The following is a 25978-nucleotide window of genomic DNA, read 5'->3' as shown; positions in this document are numbered from 1 at the left end:
CCTGCATGCTCCTGTACCTGTCCTAGTCACTCACCTGGGACAACAACCAAATTTGGTACAGCTTTCTGCTTCTACAGTCTCTCTCATGGAAAAGGACCAGAAACTGCTGGAGTTGGCCAGGCACTGGAAGCTGGCCTGAAGTCAATAGAAACCATCACATTGAGAGTCCATGTGACCAGCTCAAGAGGGCTGCACAACCAATTCTTTTTTACCAGGAAATGTACTAGGCCACTCTGGGGCTGGGTCCTCAGTTATTTTTGGCAAGGATGTGCAGTATGCAAAGGGGAGTTCCCCTTTTTTGCAGCACAGAGCCACTGAATGCTTAACGGTCAACAGCATTTCTTGTTCTGAGATCACCCTTCTGTGCCCTCTCTGGCTGCCAAATTGCTGGGGCTGTCCCAGCTTGATTATTTCTCAGCTCAAGGCATTAGACAAGCCCATCAAGCTGGGTTTGTATTGGCCCCATGATGGCTCCCAACGTCAGCTGCTTGCTTTTGGCAGTGCTGTTTTCTGCTGGCTGTAAAGTCATCACCTCCTCAGATCAGATATGCGCTGAGGTGAGTCCAAAGTCTTTGTCTTTATTCAGATTAAACTGACTGCCAATTTTGAGATTCAGCACACAGTCTTATCTGAGCCTTGGCATTCTAATAGCCTATGTCTTTAAAAGGAGAAATGGAATGTGTTTTTATTTATTGTAGGAAATGAGCCCAAGAGCTCAGCCAGGGGATGGTCTGGTAAAATCTTGGTAGGGAGAAGTTAGAGTTTTCCTCTTCCTCAGTAATTCCCCCAAAATAACCCCAGTTGGGACAATGAGACCAATAGGGTCTCCACGCAAAGAGCTGAGCCTCAAACCTGCATCCTATTATGGGGGGGGCTGTTTGTCCGGAGGAAACCCTGGTGGCATAGTGGTTAAGAGCTACGGCTGCTAACCAAGAGGTCAAGCAGTTCAAATCTGCCAGGTGCTCCTTGGAAACTCTATGGGGCAGTTCTACTCTGTCCTATAGGGTCACTATGAGTCAGAATCGACTCAATGGCAGTGGGTTTGGTTTTTGGGTTTGGTTTGTCCATATTCCTAGTACATGGACCCTGCCTCAAAAAAATCCTTCAGTTTCTTGGCTCTCAGGGTGGGGATTAGTAAAGAAAGACCTGTGCCTGGTTTTAGAGCATTTAAAAGATCACTCTCAATGAGTCTGGCTTTCTTCTTGAGATGGACAACCCTCCATCTGTTTTACTAACCCACGAAAGTAAAATCTGAGAAAAGAGCCAAATTATACCTTCTGTTTTGGGTCATGACAATATTTATCGACCTGTGGGAAATTCTTGGAAGAGGTAATGAGAGAGAGAATGGAGAAGGGCCTTTATCTCTTCCTGTCTTCTAAAATACTTCAACCTCTCTCCCACTGTATCTGACCCAGGCAAATGTCCTGCCTCACATGGCCTGTCTCTGACAAGGGCTTTGGACAGGAAGAACCATTGATCTTGGTGGCTTGGCAGGCTGCTTTATTGGCTTGTGGCTGAAAGAAGGCTAAGAGCCAGCAGTAGCCCCAACTGAGAAGGCAGCAGAATGTGGAATGGCACTGAGGCAGCTCCTGGCATCTCAGTCAGGATGGTCAGAAGGGAGAACAAGATGAAGACCTGCCAAAGAAGAGCAAGAATCAAAGCCAACACTGGAATAAGGCCTAGAAGCAAAAATGAACCTTGTTAGTCTTGTATTACGACAGAATTGGAATGTGCTCAGTCCAAGAAAAGATACAATGCTCAGGGAAAATGAGACTGGAAAGGGGAACAGTAAGGCTGTCACCTCATCAGTCAAGTTGGTATGGCGATTTCACCAAGACATGTAGACAGATTAATAAGGGACTAGAAGTGGGAGACCATCCCCTCAATGATCAGTGCAATTTATGCTCAATGAACCTCATGCAAATATCCCCAGATGTGATATTACCATCAAATTCCAGCTCAGGTTCCTGTGGGCCATTTTAAATGTCTCCCTCTCAAGCTTGCCAGTTCAACTCTCAAATCTCCACATGAGTACAAATCCTTCTGAAGCCCATAAGGGAGTCCCCAGGAAGGGCCAGCATTGCTGGGAGATTTTAGAAAGCCAGTGGCAATACTGAACCAGTCCAGCTTCCCACCAAGATTATCAGACCACAGAGTTGCTAGTTTGGGTTTTTTTTTTTTTTTTTTTTGCAAATGACTCCTGTTTTGGCAGAGGGGAGGGAAAAGAGGCAGGGAGAAGATAGCTCTTTTGCTGCCTGTTCTGGGACCTTCAGTGCTATCCAGGTCACAGGAGAAGTGTGGAGGGTCACAGGATATCTAGCCCTGACCCTCTGCTGCTGTGAGAAATTTCTTTTTTGGGTAAGTCAGGTGAGACTGAAACCTTCCAATATGACTTCCTGCCTGCATCAAGGGCTCTAGTTTTAAATGGCCTTGTGTCCTGTTCAATGAACATTGCATCTCTACTTTCTTTTGCCTCTACTGTCATGTGTGAATTCTTGGCAGCAGGATTCTAAGGTTACTTATTGAGCCCTTACTATGTGAATAATAGGGAGTGAGGGAGGAGATAGAAAGTTGAAGGAGGCCCTGCACCTGACTTTCAGGAACTCCTAGGCTGCAGGCAAGGTGGAAGAGAAGGAGAGTGGTGGGGAGGGGAAACTTGTGCCTTTGATTTAAGTGTTTGGCCCTTTTCAAGTACAATTTATGCCAGTTTTGCAAGTTATTAGATTGCAAATATTTTCTACAACCCTATGGCTTGCTTCTCACTTTCCTTTCCTCTTTTGTTCTTCCCCTCTGGCTTATGCATAATTAACCACATGCTGAATATATGCTCATATGACCAACATTAGCTAATCAGGTTCTACCCTGAAAACAAAGTTTTGTTTTTGGTCTCTGGTTTTGCTTTGCCTTGAATTCATAAAATCCTTTACTGAAGTAAAACATATGTACAGAAACGTTCACAAATCCTAAGTGTGCAGTTCAATGCATTTTCACCAAATGAACACATCTATCTAACCAGATAGAACAGAATGCTTCAGCACCTCAGAAGCTCCCTCCCAGTCACTACCCTTCACCCAAAGGCATCTACTTCTCTAACTTCTATCACCATAAATTGGCTTTGCTTGTGGTTGAACTTCATATACACGGAAACATACAGTGTGTACTCTTTTGTGCCTGGCTTCTTGCACTCAGCATTAAATTTGTGAGATTTCTCTATGAAGTTTTAGGTGGCAATTATTTGTTCATTTTTATTGATGAATGGTATTCTGCTGTGTTTATTTATCCACTCTACTGTAGTGCACATTTACATTATTTCCAATTTGGGGGCTATTATGAATGAGGTTACTTTGGACATTCTTATCCAGGTTTTTGGTGAACAAATGTATAAATCTTTATTAAATGTATATCTAGGAATGAATTTATTTGGTTATAAAGTATACATATATTTAACTTTAACAGATATTGCCAGAGTTTTCCAAAATGTTGCTGTGAATTAACACTTATTAGCAATATATGAGAGTTACAACTTCTCTGCAGCCTCACTAACATGTGATATTGTTTCTTTCTAAAATATTAGACACAAAAATGAATTCAATTTAGATATTCGCCAGGAAAATAAAAATTAAACCCCAATGAAATACCATTTTCATGCTTTTGTTGGCCATTTGTTTATCCTTTTTGTGTGTGTGTGAGATGCCTGTTCAAGTCTTTTGAGCATTTTCTCTTGGATTGTCTCTTTTTTAATTGATTTGTAGGGGGTTCTCTATGTCTTGTGGTTACAAGTACTTTATAAAATCCCAAATATTTTCTCCAACTCTATGGCTTGTCTTTTTGCTCTCCTAATGGCATTTCTTAATGAAGAAAAGCTCTTAATTTCACACAGACCAATTTATTATTTTCACTTATTGTTAATGCATTTCTGTCCTCTTTGAAAAATCTTTGCCTACCCCAAGATCATAAAGATATTATCCTAAGTTTTCTTCTAGAACCTTTACTATTTTGTATTTATTTCTATGTGTAAAACCAAAAACCAAACCTATTGTCGTTGAGGCTATTCCAACTCATAGTGACCCTATATAAAAAAAAAAAAAAATTTTTTTAAATATTTTTTTTATGTAGGGTCACTAGAACAGAGTAAAACTGCCCTATAGGTTTCCCAAGGAGTGGCGAATAGATTTAAACCATGGACTTTTGGTTAGCAGCCAAACACTTAACCACTGTGCCACCAGGGCCTCTTTTCTATGTATGTTGTTGTTGTTAGGTGCCGTCGAGTTGGTTCCGACTCATAGCGACCCTATGCACAACAGAACGAAACACTGCCCGGTCCTGCGCCATCCTTAAAATAGTTGTTATGCTTGAGCTCATTGTTGCAGCCACCATGTCAATCCACGTCGTTGAGGGTCTTCCTCTTTTCCGCTGACCCTGTACTCTCCCAAGCATGATGTCCTTCTCCAGGGACTGATCCCTCCTGACAACTTGTCCAAAGTATGTAAGACCCAGTCTTGCCATCCTTGCTTCTAAGGAGCATTCTGGTTGTACTTCTTCTAAGAAGTATAGGTCCATATTTTTTAGATCTATAATTCATCTGGAATTGGTTTTTTCATATGATGTGAGGTAGGCATCAAGATTAATTTTTAATAACACTTTTTCTTTCAAAATTTCAAACCTAGAGACAAGCTCTAAGAATATTAAAATTTACATCTATAAACATTCCACACAGATTCTTCCATTGCTAAATACCCCATGTGCTTTCCTTTCTTGCTCTCTCTTTCTCTGTCTCTATATATGTGTGTGTATGTGTACATGTATACATATGTATGGCATACATATCATAGATAATAAAATTCTACCCATGACCACTTTTTTTGAGGCTGCAAAGCCATTTGCAGAAAAAATTACCATGGTAGCTATTGTTCAGTGTTCTGTGACGGATTCTGGTGACACTGGAAGTGTGCACATGTCTCCCCGTTTTAGATGGGCTCATCTTGGCCATCCTTTCCCCTTACAACTCAAAACCAGGCAGGAGAGAGTCCCTCAGTCCTAGTAACAACCCAGTGCCATCGAGTCGATTCTGACTCATAGCAACAGGGCTGGGAAATTTGGCTGAGCTCTTTTATGAGAGGAACTCCAAGTTCAAGGCAAGCCAAGATATGCCTTAGATATGTGAGCACAAGGGTTTCTCAGTAGCTTTAGATAAAGATATGGCACTGGAGTGATCCAGCTAAATACTAACTCCTGTGTTGAGTGCTTGACACACACTATTTCATTAATCTTTACAATGGACCTGCAAGGCAGGCATTATCATGCTACATTTGTAGCTGGGGAAAAGGGAGACTCAGAGAATACAGCTCGGTGGTTGAGAGCTGGGATTTGAATCCACCCGAGTAGTCTGACTCTAAAGACAAACAGAAAATGAATCGCATGTCATCGGAGTGCCCTTTCCCTGGAGGATGTCTGATTAACAACAAAATATTAACCTGTGCCTGCTTGTTAGTTTTGTTTGTTTCCAGAGAGAAATTGTTACTCTGAGGGGCACTGGCAGTTCTCTTGGTTATCTCATGCTGCTATAACAGAAATACCATAAGCAGATGGCTTTAATAAAGATAAATCTATTCTCTCACAGCCTAGTAGGCTAGAAGTCTGAATTCAGAGAGTCAGCTCCAGGAGAAGCCTTTTTTCTCTCTGTTGGCTCTGGAGGAAGGTCCTTGTTATTAATCTTCCCCGGTGGAGAAGCTTCTCAGTGCAGGGACCCTGGGTCCAACGGACGCGCTACGCTCCTGGTGCTTCTTTTTTGGTGGTGTGAGGCCCTCCAGTCTCTCTGCTTGCTTCTTTTATATCTCAAAAGAGATTGGCTTAAAACATTGTCTAATCTTGTTGATCTCATCAATATAGCTGCCTATAATCTATTTCATTAACATCATAGTGATAGGATTTACACAGCACATTGAGAAATCACATCAGATGACAAAACGGTAGACAATCACACTATACTGGGAATAATGACCTAGTCAAGTTGACAGATATTTTGGGGGGACACAATTCAATCCATGACATTGGTTCAGTGGTAGAATTCTCACCTTCCATGTGGGAGACTTGGGCTCATTCCCGGCCAATGCACCACATGTCTAGCCACCACCCATCTGTCAGTGGAGGCAACGAATCATGGGGATGGCGCAGGACCAGGCAGTATTCGGTTCTAGCTATGAATGCAGCCCATTCAACAACAGCTAACAACAACAGCAATTGTTACTCTGAAGTTTAGCTCAGTCAAATTGCTATCTCTGGGATAGATGAATGATTAACGAGGGAAGTGTGGGGCTCAGTGCCTCAGATTCCTCATGCACAACAGAGCTGGCTGTGGCCTATGCCAAGTGCAGATGAGATATCCGAAAAGGTAGTAATCAGCACTTGAGTGAAATGCAAAGGGGTCTAAATTAGAAAATGATTCCAACACTTGCAAGGAGAAAAAATACAGTGGGATAGCAAGGAGTTAGAGATGCAGCAGAAAGCAGCAAAATAAGATCCTGATTGAAAAAATGCAAATGAGTATCTGGAGGGGAAAGAGATTGCAAATACAGATGTAGCACAGGGGAGCCCTGCGCTGTGTAAAGAGCCTGCACTAAGATGGAGCTGCAGACAAGCTGGCTGGCACAGGTCCCAGTACGTGACACATCCTCAGCGAATGCCCCCTGACCTGGAATGGAGGTGGCCACGGGGCAGTAGTCATGAGTGCCATGTGACCTTGTCACAACCCTGTCAGATGAGAGAGTTCACACCAAGAATGGTCCTGCCTGCTGGTAGCCAGCCACAACAGAAAAGGAGTGAGAAAGAAACGGGGAAGTGACCATATACTAAGATCTAAAAAGAGAAGGATGAGTTTACAGGATATGGTTATATGAGCTCATAGAAACCACAGGGGCCACAATAGTGAGGGGTGCCTGTCTGCCTAGAGTAGCAACAGAAGCCCATGGTCCTGAAGCTGGCCTCGCCCTAGGCAAAATGGCAATGGCTGTGCTCTTGGGTGGCTCCAATAAAAAACTCCTTGCCATTGATTAAATTCCAACTCGTAGCTACCCTACAGGACAGAGTAGAACTGCCCCATAGGGTTTCTGAGGACTGCCTGGTGAATTTGAACTGCCAACCTTTTGTAGCTTTTAACTACTGTGCCACCAGGATTTCTAGTATCCTGTTTTTGCATCCTGCCCTTTTACTCTTTATTGCATCATCATTCTGTTGTCCCAGAACCCTGTGCTCTGCTATCAAAACTTGCTCTCAGAAAGTTTTGATATGAATTGCAAGAGCAAGAAAGATAGAACCTCACTGATACAGTATTTTCACCAAAAATGTATAAATTGAGGCAAATCATGAAGAAACATATAAACCCAAAGTGAGGGATATCCTACTAAATATGAACTTGTACTCTTTAAAAAAAAAAAAAATCAATGTTGTAGAGATAATGAAATGCTGAAACACTGTCTCAAATTAAAGGAGACTAAAGAGACATGGCAGCTAAACGCCCTGTGGGACTCCGGATTGGAAAAACAAGTTACTATAAAGCGCAAATTGTAATTGGGACAATTGGCAAAATTTCAACACAGACTGTATGTTTGATAATCATATTGTATTAAATATTATGAATTTAATAATGGCACTGTGGTTGTATAAGAGAATATCCTTTTTTATCTCAGGAGTTATAAGCTAAGGTATTTAAGGGTAAAAGAGGCCTGGGTAGCACAAATGGTTAAGTGCTCAGCTACTGACTGAAAATTTAGTAGTTCAAATCCACCCAGAGGTGCCTTGAATCTACTTGCAATCTACTTCTGAAAGATCACACCATTGAAAACCCTATGTGAAAACCCTATGGAGTGCCGTTCTACTCTGAAATACATAGGGTCACTATGAGTTGGAAGCACCTCGATGGTAATTGTTTTTTTCTGTTTGTTAGTTTGTTTTCAGGTGAATTTACTCTCAACAACAACAAAAAGGAGAATAATAATGAGTGTGTATGTGTGTGTATTTCCTGCCTTAAAAAATAAAATACATTAAAAACCATTTAGTGCTTCCTAGATGACTCCAGATCACGGGGTGCTTCAGTAGCATCATCCCTAATGACAACTTTAATTGTACAAGGTTGTGATTGTGAACACCACACTAGAGGGAACCACATGTGTGTTCGGCCCACCACATTCTCTTAAATGTGTTTGGTTTTAAAATTCTCATATCAGCCTCATTTCTTGTCATTTTCCTCTTTGTCCTAGGAATCAAGGGCAGAGATTTAATCGCAGTTTCCACCTAACTGGAGATTACTTAATGCTATGGCACAGGCTTGAGGTTGGCTTCTTGATACTCCTTGGTAGAGTTATCAATCGGTTCTCATTTCTTCACTGGGTCGAATCGGAAGAATTTCATTTACCTACCTTTCCATTTTCTAAGAGCTCCCTCCACACTGGCTGGAGCTCCTCCTCAGTCCTCAACTTGTCGAATCACATTAGCGCAGTAAAAGGCTTAGTGAAGCACACCCGAGGCTGAGGCACAGAATAATTTTGGTTTCATGGGCGCTTATATATTCAGGAGAAAGAAGGAATTGCCAGTGTGGGCCTTGTGCTGTAGGGCCAGAACAGGGCAAGACTAATTGAGGAAAGCCCCTTTTCTCCAAGTGGGTGGGACATCAGTCACGCCAGTCCCAAAAACCCACTGCCGTCGAGTCGATTTTGACTCATAGTTACGCCAATAGAGAAAAAAAAAAACTGTTTCCTTCAAATTAATACCAATCTTAGCAACTACGGGGGCAGCAGCTGCGCGTGCATATCCTGGGTGGGTCGTCCATATTCATGGGCACCAGGGAGGTGTTTGGCAACAGACTTTTTTCCCCCCACCGGTCAGCTAAACCTAAGTTTCGAATCTAAAGTGTGCGTTTCAAGGACATTATGTGGATTTGCGGCAGTGCCTGGAGGACTTTGGGTCTATAAAATGGAGAATGAATTACAGGGAAATACAAATATGGCATTTTCATCAGTGACAGTTATAATATTGCCACAATGTAGATGAAAGCCGGAGATTTCCTATAGATGAACATGCTACAAAAAAAGTGCACCGGTAAGCAGAAATTAGAAAGAGTAAAGCAAAAAGCAATTAAAATGGTGAAAGCATCGCACTTGAGAGCGGAGGACGTGTGCAGGCTTCTGTCTCCAGCTGAGCAGGCCGCTTTGCGCTGCAGTCAGGGGAAGGCTGCTAACCTGGATTTTGCCGGGGGGCGGGGCGGGGGGGCACGTCTTTCTCAGAGCTGGGCAGTCTAAATGTCACCTCTAGTAAGACACTGTGTGGTCAGGGAAAGATGAGTCTGGAAGGTTTGAATAAACTCACATAGAGCCAGCGGGAGAAACTTTACAAGCAGGAGAGGAAATAAATTAACTACTGAAAAGAAAGGAGAAGGAGGGAAGGAAAGCAGAAAGGAAGGAGAGAAGCAAAAGGAAGGAGATCAGAGAAGGGAGGAGAAGTGAACGCAAAGTAGAAGAGAAGCAACGAAAACAAAAGGAAAAGAGAGATTTTATAAATTCTCATTATGTACATCAAAAACTTTGTCAAACTACAATAAAATATGCCGTAAAAATGCTTAAAAGCAGTACACATGAGAATAAATCCAGGAAAACTGTATTTTAAAACAAGCAAACTTGTATCAAATGATGTAACAGCTTTAAAAAAAATCCAGTTTATACCATACACTACAATAAGCAAACTATTATTCAAGACAGGCAGCAATTTTCTAAACATTATCTTTCCCTCAGTAGCTTCTTGCCCCAAATCTAAATCATTAGTGATTACTCAGAAAATATATGTGTACTGCTATTTCAAAGGCATCTAGAAAAACAGAGCCTTTACAAAGTAAGTGGCGTTTACTCCCTGTTTGGGGATTACCATTCAAATCAGTCTGCCCATGGTGCAGGTTTAGAAGCCCTGAGACAGATACTCATGGGTCATGGTTATTTAATATCATCTCTTCCCAGAGTGACTGACAGTAGAACATTTGCCCACTTCAAGGGAAATTCCACCCTGGTCCACCAAAAAAACCCAAACCCATTGCCATCGAGTTGATTCCGACTCATAGCAACCCCATAGGACAGAGTAGAACTGCCCCATACGGTTTCCAAGGAGTGCCTGGCGGATTCAAACAGCCAGCCTTCTGGTTAGCAGCTGTAGCTCTTAACCGGTACACCACCTGTGTTTCCTCTGGCCCACAGAGGGGTGAAATGGTTCTCTGGCCAGTGTATTCTAATAGCTGTACACTTCCGCAAACCTGGGTCATTTGGTCTTCATGACCCGTGCTCTCTTTTACTGATCTGGCTCCCATGAGGATGCTTGCTGATGAGACCACCAGGAGCCAGGGCATCATTACTTTAGTGGAACTCCAATTAAATCTCATGGCATCACAGTCTACTATCGATTCCAAAGCTGCCAGTTCATGTGCCAATGAATCCATTGATGCCACCCCACACTCCCAACACCCCATGGAGAGTTCAGCAAAAGAGCTTTTGGGTTTTATTAATTCATCAACTGCAGCCTTTCTCTTTTAATTGAATTCTGCATGAATCCAACATGTACTGTCTGTTAGAAGACGATAATATGAGGGACAGATACTGCTGTACTCAGAATCACTGCTTCTGTCTGAAAGATCGTGCATGGTCCTGGGATGTCCTTTGTCTTGTATCTCCAAGTATATTTTCTCTAGGAGTATCCCCATGCAAAATATACCCCCATCAGACCTTCTTAGCTGCCTCACTACCCTTCATCCCAAAGCATATCCAGATAAATTATGACCTCACATTTCTATAGGCTTCTAAACAACACTTTGCTATTTTTGTCTATTTAGTCCAAGACTTCTAGCTTGAGTAATTGGGCATCTAATAAGCAGTGATTGGCAGACATCTAAACAGCTGACTATATTTAAACATTGACTGTCTTAGGGCACAGGATGAGGAAGTTCTGTGTACTTACGTGTAGGGCAATGATGGAACACCTAAGGTCTAGTATCAGCATCCTGTTGATCCTGAGATGCCAAATTAATTAATTCATGCTTCAAGATCACAATACCTTGTGGCCTAAGGTCTGTGACACACTGCTAGTTTTTAAAAGCATTTTATTGAGAAAATTTCTAATCATATACAAAAGCTGTTAGTACAAAGAATCTCCATGTATCTATCACTCAGTACTCAACAACCATCAATATTTTGCCATAATAATTTCATCTACCTACTCCTCACTCCATTTTTGCCAGAATATTTTAAAAGAAATCCCAAACATTGTTTCATTTTATTTTAAATACTTCAACATACATCTCATAAAATAAGACCGTTGCTCTTACATAACTGTGAGACCAGTATCATTCTTCACACTCGTAATTCCTTAATATCATCTAATATTATGTCCTTATTCAAAGCTCCTTGAAAGTCTATAACATGTCTTTTCACAACTCCTTTGTTTGAATTAGGTTCTAAACATGGGCTACTCTATTGGTTGATTATGTCTCTTACGTAGCTTTTGTATCTTTGTCTCTTTTAACATGAGCAGCGTCCTCTCTCATTCTCTCTGTCATTCACATGTTGTGAACACAAGTCGGTTGTTCCAAAGAATGTACTGCATTCTAGATTTGGGTGATTGCTACTTTATGGTATTTAACTTGTTGCTAGTTGTTGAGTTAGCTTCAGTTCAGAGCAAACCCATGTACAACAGAACAAAACGTTGTCCAGTCCTACACCATCTTCAAGATTGTTGCAACGCCGGAGTCCATTGTTGCTGCCACTGCGTATAAAGCCCTAGTGGCATGGTAGTTAACAGCCCGGCTACTAACCAAAAGGTCAGCAGTTTGAATCCACCAGCCACTCCTTGGAAACCCTATGGGGCAGTTCTTCTCTGTCCTATAGGGTCACTATGAGTCAAAATCAACTCAACAGCAACAGGTTTTGGTACCAACCTGCAAGGCTCATCTTCCAGCACTATACTGAACAATATTCTGTTGTGATCCATAGGATTTTCACTGGCTAACTTTCAGAAGTAAATTTCCAGACCTTTCTCCCCAGTCTTTCTCGGTCTGGAAGCTCCACTGAAACCTGTCCACCACTGGTGACCCTGCTGCTATTTGAAATAGCAGCATAGCTTCTAGCATCATAGCAACACACAAGCCACCACAGAACAACAAACAGGCAGGTGGGTTGTTTCACTTAAATCCCCCTCATAACTTGTCAATTGAAAATTAGACTTAAAGGCTTAAGTGGATTCAGGCTTAATTTTCTCTTTTGACAAGAAGACCTTATAGTAGTACTGCTTACTTTGTATTATACCACATCAGAATATATATAATATCTGATTGTCTCATTTTGATCATGCTAGGGTTCATTAGTAGCTTTAGGTAATTAGTAGGTTTATAATGATCCCTCCATTATAAAATTCTCCTGAAGTTTTCATCATATGGTTTTATCAACCATTGATGATAACTGCCTGAATCAGCTATTTCGTGATGATTTTACTACTTCTAATTTCCCTTTGGAGCCCTGGTGGCACAGTGGTTAAGAACTCGGCTGCTAACCAAAGGATCAGCAGTTCCAATCCACCAGCCACTCCTTGGAAACTCTATGGGACAATTTTACTCTGTCCTATGGGGTCGCTATGAGTCAGAATCGACTCGAAGGCAACAGGTATGGGTATAATTTCCCTTCTATATTTATTAGCTAGAGAGCTTCTGTTTGGAAGAACTTTTCTTTGTTCCCTACAGCTATTTGATTATGCTGGGGTAAAAAAAAGTTCTCACCAGAAAGGCAAAAACAAATGCTTAATTCTTTCTCCGGAATCATCATTTTTAGAGTAATGATTAAACCCTAGCAACTTCTAATAATTTACAATGAGTTCCGTGTCTCCCTCTCTCTCCTTTGTATGTGCATGTATTTGTACATCATGGTGAAGCTTGGATTTTTCTATAGTCAGTGTATTGTAAACAGTTTCTCACTGATGTTTTTTGATGCTTAAATCATCTCATCTTCGGCCAGCAGGAGCCTCATCAAACTGATTTCTGTATCCTTTTGATATTATACCATCATCCCTCCATAGATTTTTCTGGTATAGCTTACATATTTCCTCCTCCAGGTTTGGAATCAGACATTTATATGTACTATACACTATATGCTGTCACTGGATGGCACAAATGGTTAAACATTTGGCTACTAACTGAAAGGTTGGTGGTTCAAATCCACCCAGAGGCACCTTGGAAGAAAGGCGTGGTGATCTACTCCCAGAAGATCACAGTCTTTGAAAGCCCGATGGAGCACAGTTCTACTCGGAAATACATGGTGTCGCCGTGGGTCAGGATCAACTTGGTAGTAACTCGTTTGGTTGTTATATACTATACACACCATATACCCTATTCTGCACCTTTCTTTTTTCTGCCCCTAACAATATATCCTGAATATCAGTCATTATCAGTGTATGGAGATCTTGCTCATTCCTTTTTCAGCTGTAGAAGATTCCATTTTGTGGATATATTATGGACTCAATGGCAACAGGTTACAGGTTTACAGTCCTATGTTGATAGGTATTCTGGTTATTGCCAATCTTTTGCTATTACAAAAGATGCATTTTTCAAATAACTTTGTGTACATGTCGTTCTATGTTTTTCAAGTGTGTTTTTAATAAGGATTCCTAGAAGTGGTATTGCTGCTCAATGGGTCAACACATATGTAATTTTGCTAGATAATCAATCAAATGATTAAGCCTAATATTACTTTACATTGTTTTTCATCAGAAAGAAGCCAACAAAGCGTATAACTGTGAATATTTAGGTCTTAGAGAAATTCCTGACACCCTACCAAACACAACAGAAGTTTTGGAATTCAGTTTTAATTTCTTGCCTACAATTCAAAATACAACCTTCAGCAGACTCATTAATCTTACCTTTTTGGATTTAACCAGGTATGTATCTAAGTTTCTTGTGCTCTCTTGATTTTTACATAAGAAATAACATACCCTGCATTCAAACTGTTTTCAGGACCTTCTTTCAGGGCACAGGTACAATCTGCTTTCTCTGTGTGTTATTCTCTCCCGTGAAGTATTCTTATGCAGGTAAAATATAATTTAAAGAAACAACAATCAATGGAGAGGAAAGTGTATGATTCTCAAACTAGTTGTGGCAGCAATGCAATTCAAGAAGTTTTAAGGAATACTGAAAGCAAAAACTACAATAGCTAAATCGGATACCATGTTGTCCTACATTTCCGCATAGTTGACCATTATTGGGCGAGGATATTTAAAGAAAAATTTACAAGAAACACACACACACATAAAATCTCCTTTTTTTCCCCCCTATATTTTTTTTTTTTTATATATATATGGGGAAAAGAGTCCCGTTATTTGACTTCGGTGGCAGATATCAGTATTTCAAATGCCGAAGCAGTGTTTGAAAACCAATGGATAGAAGTACTATAAGAAAATAAGGAAAGAAAATGAAAGGGATGGGCGTCTTATGGGAATGTATGTGGAAGCGGGGGAAGGGCCCTATATGTAGGTGATATCTGAACTCCTTGCAGCAATTCTATTTCGTCTACTTTGGTCTTTCAACTTAAGCTACTTCACAGCAGGAAAATATTCATAGGCAGAGTGCTATTTCATCTTTATAACCACCTCTTAAGGTAAGCATGGTAAATACTATCGTCCACCTTGAGGTTAAATGAGGTTCAAGGAGGTTTTGTAAACTTGTTTGAGTTTACGGAGCAAGAGAACTAGGGATCTGCTTTCCTGACTCCCAGTCCAGAGTAAACCGAATGACCCCAGGCCATCTCCCCACTCTAGACCCACATACAGGTACTTAGATCACAGCCATTGAAAAAGCTATGTCTTACATTGATGGGTATTTCTGGTTATTGCCAATCTTTTGGTGCTTAGAAACAAACAATTGAGAGAACACTTGCCCTTTGAGATAGAGACAAATACCTACACATTATACCCCAAGGAAATTTTCTTTTCCACTCCTTTTCTGTTCCTTATTTTTAGGTGAAATGAGTTTTACTGCATTTTTAAGGATTGCTTAGTAGGCCAGGTTGCTTTTCTAGCTTCAGGATTCCAGAGTTACCTCTTCTTTTATTTTCAAAATGTAAAAAAAATATGACCTCTTACTTTCTAAAATCCTTCTCCTCTATTCCCCTCCTTGTCTTCTATCTGGTCACAAATTAGACCTTGTTTTTTATTACTTTAATCAGTAATTGTTTCTTTAGCCTTTCCAACATATTTTCTATTGTCTTTGCTCATTCTTCTACCTTGATTTTCAGACATTCCTCTCAGGAGCAATCCTTCAGTGAGGGTCTGCTAGTAGTAAATTCCCTCTGCTCTTGTTTTTCAAAAATGTCTTTATTTCACTCTGCTTCTTGAAAGATAGTGTTATCTGATATGCACTGCTAGGTTGACGGTCATTTTTCTCACCCCTCTAACACTGTCATTCCACAGTCTTCCCTTCTTGCTGTTGAGTAGTCACCTATCTATCTAATCATTATCCATATGTAGATAATCTGTCTTTTCTCTCTGGATGTTTTTAAAATCTTTTCTTTGGTATTTTACAATTTCATAATGATGTATCTATGTGTGGACTGTTGGGCTTTCGAATATGAGATTAGTGTCTTTCACCAATTCAGAAATAGTCAGCCACCATCTGTATGAGTGTTGGCTTGCCCCCATTCACTCTTTGATCTCCTACTGGATCTCTGATTAGATTTACACTGATTCGTCTCATCTATCCTTCAAATCTCTTAATACTACTTGCATATTTTCCATCTCCTTAGATTTTGGGGTTATAGTTTAGGCAATTTCCTTCTATCTACTTCTAGAGTTGGGGACCAAGATGGCTGACTAGGTAGATGCTCTTGCAACAAAGACTCTGAAAAATAAGTGAATCCATCACATACATGACAATCTACAAACCCAGACCATCAAACACAGAACTAAAGAGTTGACCTGAGTGACAGGGGAGTGAAAAGCTGTGCCCTGAAGCAGCAACCACTTCTGGAATCGTCATCCTGCACCACAACCTTGATCCCTTGGGGTTCCTGGTGCCAGAGAGGCGGGGCTGATTGCGGCTTACTGAGATGGGGCAAGCACGGGACACAGCCCTAACCCCCTTGGGTAACCTTGGTAGAGACTCAGCCAGCACAAGCAGGCTGCACACTGATGTGGCTGACAAGAGAACGAGCAACCACAGGGAAGCAGTGACTGTTTTCAGAGCCTGGAGACAGCGTCCCAGTCAGAAAACCTTGGCACTGGGCTTTGGACTAAGCACAGAGGAGCTGAGCACGGCTTCCTGAGATAGCGCAAGCACAGGATGCAGCCCTAGCCCCAACCACCTGAAGTAACCTTGGGGGAAACTCAGCCAGCCCAGGCAGGCTGCACAACATCACAGCTGACAGGAGGAAAAATCACCAGGAAGCAGCAACTGGTTTTGGAGCCTGGAGTGTAGTATCCCAGCCAGAAAACTTTGGTGCTGGGCTTTGGACCAGGAGCAGAGGAGCTGACCATGGCTTCTGAGACCATGTAAGCACGGGATGCAGGCCTGACTCTCAAGGACAATCTCGACCGAGCCAGCTCACACAGGCTACAAGCCCCTCGGGAATCTCAGATAAAACAGTCATCACCAAGCAAGATAAGTAACTGACTGTATTGCCTCGCACTACTCTCTCCTATCTATCTGATCCCTCCCCTCCCTGCCCCAGGCGGCCCCATTAGCATTGGAATTTCCTGGGCCAGGGAGTGAAGTGCTCTGCTGTTTTTTTTTTTTTTTTTTCTAACCCATTCTCCTGGCCTGAGAGAAGCAGCAACTAACAACCCAGGAGGGAAAAACCTCTCTCTGACTTCCCTAAACTGGAATAAAAATACAGAACCAGCTCCAGCCAAGCATACGAGATCCACAGTCTTTGGCTTTCATCCCTACAGGGAGCAAGGTGGCTATTATAATGCAAAGGCAATTCTGATAGAGTTCTGACTGTAATTGTTTTAACAGAGCAGTGGAAAGACAAGTTTTTGAGGTCTGATACCTCTCTACCTGTTAAACAGAGCCCTCACTGATCCACAGCAGGGAACTGAGGGCTGAAGCTCCACCCAAACCACCTAGCTCCCTGCTAAAGGGGTCAGAGGATAGTGATGCCTACCAGTCTTTAGAGGTGCAAGCATTGGGTGCCTAAGGTACAGCTGCAGAGCCCACCCACCAAAGTGCTCTAGGAATAGAGACACACCTACCTCACTGGCACATGGGGGAAGGCTGTCAGCATCGTGCCCTCCTTGGAGTGTGACCCCCCTGCTGCTACTGGAATCTGGTGCACACAACTATCACCACTACTCCTCTAAGTTAATAGGTGACAGTCTACACCACACACTTGGTGACCCAAAATCAGAACACCTAAGCTGAGTCTCTTCAAGAATAGTGAATGGACTCTTAGGCTTATATATCTGGTTACAGCTCAAACCAGCTGGTAATAGGACATAAGTGATTCAAAGGCTACAACAATCAAGACAGCGCAGTCTGGTAGCCCATCTGGGTATATTGAAAAAAAACAAGAAGATAAGACTCAGTGAGCAAATATAAAATAAGTCATTACAATATCTTATAGATGGCTCAGAGACAGCAGTCAATATCAAATCACATAAAGAAGCAGATCATGATTGCTTCTACAATTCCCCAAATTAAAAAATCAAGATCTTTCCCAAATGAAGATACAACCCTGGAATTGCCAGATGCGGAATATAAAAAACTAATATACAGAATGCTTCAAGACATCAGGGATGACCTCAGAAATGAAATAAGGCAATCTACAGAAAAAGCCAAGGAACACACTGATAAGGCAGTTGAAGAAATCTAAAAGATTATTCAAGAACATAGTGGAAAAATGAATAAGCTGCAAGAATCCATAGAGAGACAGCATTCAGAAATCCAAAAGATTAACAGTAAAATTACAGAATTAGACAACAGGAAGTCAGAGGAGCAGAATCAAGCAATTGGAATGCAGAGTGGGGGAGTTGGAGGATAAGGCAACTGACTATAGTTGAAGAAAAATCAGATAAAAGAATTAAAGAAATTGAAGAAACCCTAAGAATCATGTGGGACTCTATCAAGAAAAATAACTTGCCTGTGATTGGAGTTCCAGAACAGGGAGGGATAACAGAAAATACAGAGAGAATAGTTGAAGATCTGTTGGCAGAAAACTTCCCTGGCATCGTGAAAGACGAAAGAATATCTATCCAAGATGCTCATCGAACCCCATACAGGACTGATCCAAAAAGAAAATCACCAAGGCAAACTTGCCAAAACCAAAGATAAAGAGAAAATTTTAAAAGCAGCCAGGGATAAAAGTCACCTTCTATCTACTTCTAGTTCATTAACATCATCTTCAACTGTGTCTAATCTACAGTATAAACTATTAATTGATTGGCTTTCTAACTTCTAATTATTATTTTTTTCATTTCCATAGTTTTATTGATTTTTTTTTTACAAATCTAGTCAGTTTTGACTTTTTCTACCTCATCATACTTTGATTCTTATTATTCATTGAAAAATATTAAGCATATTTTAAATATATTCTGGTATTATGTATCAGATGTATCTAATAATTCTGGTATCTGCTGCCTTTGTGAGTCTGATTCTGTAGGTTTGTTTTCCTGTTGGCTCTAGCTAATGGGTTTCCCTTATGCTTTTAGTGAATTTTTACTTTGAGCCCATTTCTTTTTTGGAACTTTATCTGCAGAAATTTTTGTTTAAAATGCTTTCTGGAGTTAGATAATACCAATGAATTATTAATAGTTTATGTGTAATAATGGTACTGTGGCTATGAAATACAGACTCATATTTTTGGAGCTGCATCCTGAAATAACAGGGACTTGATTTAAAATAATTCAAGAGAGAAAGGTGGAAATAGATGAAGCAGAGAAGTAGATATGGAAAAATCTTGATATTTATCCTATCTGGGTGATAGATATATGAAAGCTCTTTGTGCTATTATCTCTACACTTATGTTCAAAAGATTTTCTAATAAAAAGCCATTACATACATTATTCCAGAAAAGATTTGTATTTGCTTCTGCCAGTTACTGAAGTCACTACCATCCTGGGACTTCTTTAAAATTTCAACTTGGGTTTCTTTTGGGAGGTTGGCAGCACCATTAATAAATTCAGTTCACAATCCTCATGAATGGAACACTATGGTTAGGTATCATCAGAGGAGAATTTATTGTTTGCTCCACCCAGAGCCAAGGCCAAGACAAACATGTATCCTGAAGGTCTCACTGTGTGAGTTCTCTTTTTCTTTTCTTTTTTTAAGTTCACCCACAGAAGGTGTCCCTTTTGAGGTTCCTGGAAGTTTCCAGAGGTTTTTGATAGGATTTCCTATCCTTCTTGGGACCTAAGCTTTTTCTCCTGCCCCTGGTGCGTGTTGCTCATTAAAACCTGTGCTCTGGACTACCAGGAATAGGCAGATATTCCCAGACAAGGGCTGGTTCCAGGGCACACTTGCTTCTATGGATTCAAATTTTCACAATGAATTTCTAAGGAATTCCCTAACCAGACTCAGGAGAGCTAAGCATTTATATACATCATGTATATAACAGTATTTTTAGCTGTGCAATACCAGGATGGGTTTCTCTAAGCTTCTAGTGTTCCACATTTCTATAGAGCATTTTTACACATATTCTGTCATTTGACTCAAAATAGTCCTGCAAAGTAGCTATTATTTCTATACATTATAGATGAAAAAACTGATACATCTATACATCTATATACATTATAGATGAAGAAAGTTGTGACTTGCCCAGGATATCACAGACTTACATAGTCTATTTTACAGATCATATAGCATATATTATGTATTGCATATAATATATATTGTTTAAGATAGTAAATTTTTTAATTTTACCTACAAACCACTAATTGTTCCTTACATTACAAACACAAATCTCTAAGAATTTACCTTAAAGAGATAAAATATCTGAAAATCATTTCAAATCAGAGTGTTCCAAACTGAAGCTCTTCCTTAGTAATTTAACGGGCTATCTACGGGTAATAAAGAGAGTTGTTTTTTTTTTTTATGTTTGACTTTGAATAATAATGTGAACTGTTTTTACTGTACACAAACTGGCTCTTTAGCATATGTCATTATGACAGCTTTTTGTTTTTTTCTAATCCATTATTGTTAAATTTGATTATCTTTTTAAGGTGTCAGATTAACTGGTTACATGAAGACACTTTTCAAAGCCATCATCAGTTGAGCACAATTGTATTGACCGGAAATCCCCTGATATTCATGGCGGAAACATCACTTAATGGGCCCAAGTCTCTGAAGCATCTCTTCTTAACCCAAACAGGAATATCGGATCTCGAGTTTATCCCAGTGCACAATCTGGAAAACTTGGAAAGCTTGCACCTTGGAAGCAATCATATTACCTCCATTAAGCTTCCAACAAATTTCCCAACACAGAATCTGAAAATCCTGGATTTTCAGAATAATGCTATACACTACCTCACTAGAAAAGACATAGACTCTCTAAAGCCGGCAACCAACCTCAGCCTTAACCTCAATGGCAACGACATTAAAGGTATTGAGTCTGGCGCTTTCCATTCAAAAATCTTCCAAAATTTGAACTTCGGAGGGACCTTTGACGTATCAGTTATATTAAAAGGCCTGCAGAATTCTACTATTCAATCTCTCTGGCTTGGAACATTTGAGGACTATGAGGACCAAGACATTAGTTCAGCCATGCTTCAGGGACTTTGTGAAATGTCTGTTGAGAGCATCAACCTACAGAAACACCATTTCTCTGACTTTTCATCCACCACCTTTCAGTGCTTCACCCAACTCCAGGAATTGGATCTGACGGCAACTCACTTGAAAGCGTTACCCTCAGGGATTAAGGGTATGAACTCACTAAAGAAATTAGTTCTCAATGTAAATAATTTTGACCAATTGTGTCAAATCAACGCTGCCAGTTTCCCTTCTCTTACGCACCTCTACATCAAAGGCAACATGAAGAAACTTGACCTTGGTGCTGGCTGTCTGGAAAGACTAGAAAATCTTCGGAAGCTTGATTTAAGCCACAATGACATAGAGGCTTCCGACTGCTGCAATCTGCAGCTCAAAAACCTGCCTCACTTGCAGTGCCTAAACCTGAGCTACAATGAGCCCCTTGGACTCCAAAGTCAGGCGTTTAAAGAAAGTCCCCAGCTTGAAGTCCTGGATTTGGCATTCACTCACTTGCACGTTAATGTTCCACAAAGTCCTTTCCAAAACCTCCATCTCTTGCAGGTTCTCAATCTCTCTCACTGCCTTCTTGATACGAGCAATCAGCGTCTTCTAGCAGGTCTGCCAGATCTCCGGCATCTGAATTTACGGGGAAATCGCTTTCAAGATGGTAGCATCCCAAAGACCAACCTACTTCAAACAGTGGGCAGCTTGGAGATTCTGATTTTAGCCTCCTGTGACCTCCTCTCCATAGACCAGCAAGCATTCTACAGCCTTGAAAAAATCCATCTTGTAGACCTAAGCCACAATAACCTGACAGGAGATAGCATTGCTGCTCTTAGCCATCTTAAGGGGATCTATCTCAATCTGGCCGCCAACAACATTCACATTGTTTCACCTTACGTCCTCCCCATATTGTCCCAGCAGAGCACCATTAATTTAAGTCACAATCCCTTGGATTGCACTTGCTCCAACATTCGTTTCTTAACATGGTTCAAAGAAAATATACACAAACTTGAGGGCTTGGAGGAGACTGTGTGTGCAAACCCCCCACCTTTAAAGGGAGTTAAGCTGTCTGATGTCAAGCTGTCCTGTGGGATTACAGCTGTAGGCATTTTCTTTCTCATAGTATTTTTATTCTTGTTGATCATTCTGTTCACTTTTTTAGTTAAATACCTTCTTAGATGGAAATACCAGCAGTTCTAGTGCTGAAGCTTTCCAGAGAAGGCAAATAAAGGTGTTTCACGAAATTGCCCTAAGTGAAGAAACTGTCATGTGTTGCTGACCAGATTTTCTGACTGGTTCATGGGGCTGGGCAGGGATTAGCTGTACTTTTCTGTGCACCTTACACTTGTGAGGGGCTGCTAATGAGCCTCACTAGCAGGCAAACTGACTGGGGTCAGGCGTGGCTGTGAGAGACACAATTCATTTCCTCACGTGGAAGGTGGTGGAAGTTGAGGGAGGATTCATGGCAGAGAAAGGCAAGGAGAGTAAAACACCAGGAGGTCACCTTTCTTCCACTCAGGGACAACCCTCTGTGAGAGATCATCAATCCCCACAATTTGGCAGTGTTAAAACACTCCTGCTCACTGTCTTTCACCTACTGATGAGGCATTGTGCTCAGTTCTAGGTTCTCAGTAACAGAGCCATGGAGAATCTTAGTCGGAGACAAAGTCTCAACACAATGAATTTAAAAGAAAAGGCTGGGAAATGAACCCTGCCATCAAATAGACTCCACGTATCTTATTAATCTTTTGTTTTTGTTTGCCATGGAGTCAATTCCAACTCATGGTGACCCCACATCTCTACAATTTCCCAGGGGTACAAATAGCTACTAAAAAAAAAAAAGACATCCCCACTGCACAGAGGTTTAGAGTTTCTGCCACATTTGCTGCACTTATTTGAGAACCAGGGAGACTCCCGTCTGTGTGGTGTCCTCCCTTTTATATTGCGTGTCCTGGTTCAAAATGCCCTTCTCATGTGGGTGCCTGGTCCTTAGAAGCCTCTTTCCCACAGGATCAGTAATATAAGTGGGATTTGCTTCCCAGGCTGTCCCTCAAATGCCTATTTACCTCAGGGAGCATTTGAGACAGCATGTTTATAATGAAAACAAGTGGAAGAAAACATCCCTGCACTCTAGCTGTTGGCTACACAATAAGGCTGGCTTCGTGAGAAAGAGTTTCTGTTCAGGGTGGGGTGTCAGCAAAGGTTGTACCAAAGACAGACAAGGGACAGGACCATCAAACACAGATAGATGAAGAGGACAGAGAAATGGCAATGCTATGACTTGGGTTTTCCTAAGACCAGAAGTGTCACACTCAAGCAGGAGTCCAGCTTCTGAAGTCTGTGCTGCTGGACAAAGAACATTGGAGCTCTTGTACTTGTGTTGTTGCACGTCTAAGGCTTTGGTTAAGTTCTAGAACCAATGTTAGGTTGTTGTTGTTGTTGTCAGATTCCACTGAATCAATTCTAACGCATGGCAACCCTGTGGTGATTTATACTTAGAAATTCTGATTGAATGTGAAGGTAAAATTTGATCAACTTTACTAGCCAATCAGGATTATTAACCCTTAGGCTCAAGGTGTAATTGTGGGACATAATAACAGAGTAGAAATTTGGAGACCAACTCCTCTTTAGCTCTTTGTCCCAGGAAACGTAGGCAAGGCAAGGAAACAAGCAGTGAAGAAAAGCAATCAACTTTCACTGTAAACACTCTGCTTGTCTTAGGGAATTTGCAGGCAGTACTGGACGCAGAAGCTGAGTTTTCCCAGATGTCTGTGGTCATGGCCTAAGGGTCGGGACTAAAGTAAGGTGAGTGAGGCACTAGGCTCGGGCACAAAATGTAAATGGTTCCAAAACCTCTGTAATTAAAGTTAATCATACTTTAATGCAATGTTTGTAAAACTAAAAATTAATGCAAAAATTCCATGATGAACAAGGTAATCAAAATAGTAAGTAATGGCAGTGCTGTGCCAAATCATGTTGGAGCCTGAGGGAAAAGAAAAAATCAGTAACATTGATTCTGTCTTAATGTAAATGTTGATATTCTGTTGTTCATCATGGATTATTTCATATTAATTTTGATTTTTTTTAACTTTTATTGAGCTTCAAGTGAACGTTTACAAATCAAGTCAGACTGTCACATATAAGTTTATATACACCTTACTCCGTACTCCTACTTGCTCTCCCCCTAATGAGTCAGCCCTTCCAGTCTCTCCTTTCTTGACAATTTTGTCAGCTTCCAACTTTCTCCATCCTCCCATCCCCCCTCCAGACAGGAGATGCCAACACAGTCTCAAGTGTCCACCTGATACAAATAGCTCACTCTTCATCAGCATCTTTCTTCTACCCACTGTCCAGTCCCTTTCATGTCTGATGGGTTGGCTCCAGGAATGGTTCCTGTCCTGGGCCAACAGAAGGTTTGGGGACCATGACCGCAGAGATTCCTCTAGTCTCAGTCAGAACATTAAGTATGGTCTTTTTGTGAGAATTTGGGGTCTGCATCCCACTGATCTCCTGCTCCCTCAGGGGTTCTCTGTTGTTCTCCCTGTCAGGGCAGTCATCGGTTGTGGCCGGACACCAACTAGTTCTTCTGGTCTCAGGATGGTGTAAGTCTCTGGTTCATGTGGCCCTTTCTGTCTCCTGGGCTCATAGTTATTGTGTGACCTTGGTGTTCTTCATTCTCCTTTGCTCCAGGTGGGTTGAGACCAATTGATGCATCTTAGATGGCCGCTTGTTGGCATTTAAGACCCCAGACGCCACGTTTCAAAGTGGAATGCAGAATGTTTTCATAATAGAATTATTTTGCCAATTGACTTAGAAGTCCCCTTAAACCATGGTCCCCAAACCCTCACCCTTGCTCCGCTGACCTTTGAAGCATTCAGTTTATCCCGGAATCTTCTTTGCTTTTGGTCCAGTCCAGTAGAGCTGACCTTCCATGTATTGAGTATTGTCCTTCCCTTCACCTAAAGCAGTTCTTATCTATCAATTAATCAGTAAAAAAACCTTTCCCACCCTCCCTCCCTCCCCTCCTCGTAACCACAAAAGTATGTGTTCTTCTCAGTTTATACTATTTCTCAAGATCTTATAATAGTAGTCTTATACAGTATTTGTTCTTTTGCCTCCGACTAATTTCGCTCAGCATAATGCCTTCCAGGTTCCTCCATGTTATGAAATGTTTCACAGATTCGTCACTGTTCTTTATCGATGCATAGTATTCCATTGTGTGAATATACCACAATTTATTTAACCATTCATCCGTTGATGGACACCTTAGTTGCTTCCAGATTTTTGCTATTGTAAACAGAGCTGCAATAAACATGGGTGTGCATATATCTGTTTGTGTGAAGGCTCTTGTATCTCTAGGGTATATTCCGAGGAGTGGGATTTTTTATGGTAGTTCTATTTCTAACTGTTTAAGATAATGCCAGATAGATTTCCAAAGTGATTGTACCATTTTACATTCCCACCAACAGTGTATAAGAGTTCCAATCTCTCCGCAGCCTCTCCAACATTTATTTTGTGTTTTTTAGATTAATGCCAGCCTTTTTTTTTTGTTGAGTGAGATGGAATCTCATCCTGGTTTTAATTTGCATTTCTCTAATGGCTAATGATCAAGAGCTTTTTCTCATGTATCTGTTGGCTGCCTGAATATCTTCTTTAGTGAAATGTGTGTTCATATCCTTTGCCCACTTCTTGATTGGGTTGTTTGTCTTTTTGGGGTTGAGTTTTGACAGAATCATGTAGATTTTAGAGATCAGGCGCTGGTCGGAGATGTCATAGCTGAAAATTCTTTCCCAATCTGTAAGTGGTCTTTTTACTCTTTTGGTGAAGTCTTTAGATGAGCATAGGTGTTTGATTTTTAGGAGCTCCCAGTTACCGGGTTTCTCTTCATCATTTTTGGTAATGTTTTGTATTCTGTTTATACCTTGTATTAGGGCTCCTAGGGTTGTCCCAATTTTTTCTTCCATGATCTTTATCGTTTTAGTCTTTATGTTTAGGTCTTTGATCCACTTGGAGTTAGTTTTTGTGCGTGGTGTGAGGTATGGGTCCTGTTTCATTTTTTTGCAAATGGATATCCAGTTATGCCAGCACCATTTGTTAAAAAGGCTATCTTTTCCCCCAATTAATTGACACTGGTCCTTTGTCAAATATCAGCTGCTCATACGTGGATGGATCTATGTCTGGGTTCTCAATTCTGTTCCATTGGTCTATGTGCCTGTTGTTGTACCA

The 25978-nt window shown here is 41.0% G+C and overlaps 1 protein-coding gene across 2 annotated transcripts; it reads left to right on the top strand.

Moving 5' to 3' along the window:
* The first annotated feature begins 319 nt into the window (after positions 1 to 319).
* Positions 320 to 25064, top strand: CD180 (CD180 molecule). 2 transcript variants are annotated; one of them, XM_049864879.1, is made up of 4 exons: positions 472 to 557; positions 1416 to 2358; positions 13787 to 13953; positions 20224 to 25064. In XM_049864879.1, the coding sequence occupies exons 2-4, from the start codon at positions 2194 to 2196 to the stop codon at positions 21950 to 21952; spliced, it is 2061 nt and encodes a 686-aa protein (XP_049720836.1). In that variant the 5' UTR covers positions 472 to 557; positions 1416 to 2193; the 3' UTR covers positions 21953 to 25064. The 2 variants fall into 2 exon arrangements, with proteins under 2 accessions (XP_049720846.1, XP_049720836.1); XM_049864889.1 differs by lacking the exon at positions 1416 to 2358 and having other exon boundaries at positions 320 to 557.
* Positions 25065 to 25978: the final 914 nt, after the last annotated feature.

Source organism: Elephas maximus, chromosome 2 (genome assembly GCF_024166365.1).
Source record: "Elephas maximus indicus isolate mEleMax1 chromosome 2, mEleMax1 primary haplotype, whole genome shotgun sequence".
Taxonomy (NCBI): domain Eukaryota; kingdom Metazoa; phylum Chordata; class Mammalia; order Proboscidea; family Elephantidae; genus Elephas; species Elephas maximus.
This window is presented reverse-complemented; position numbering and strand designations above follow the sequence as displayed.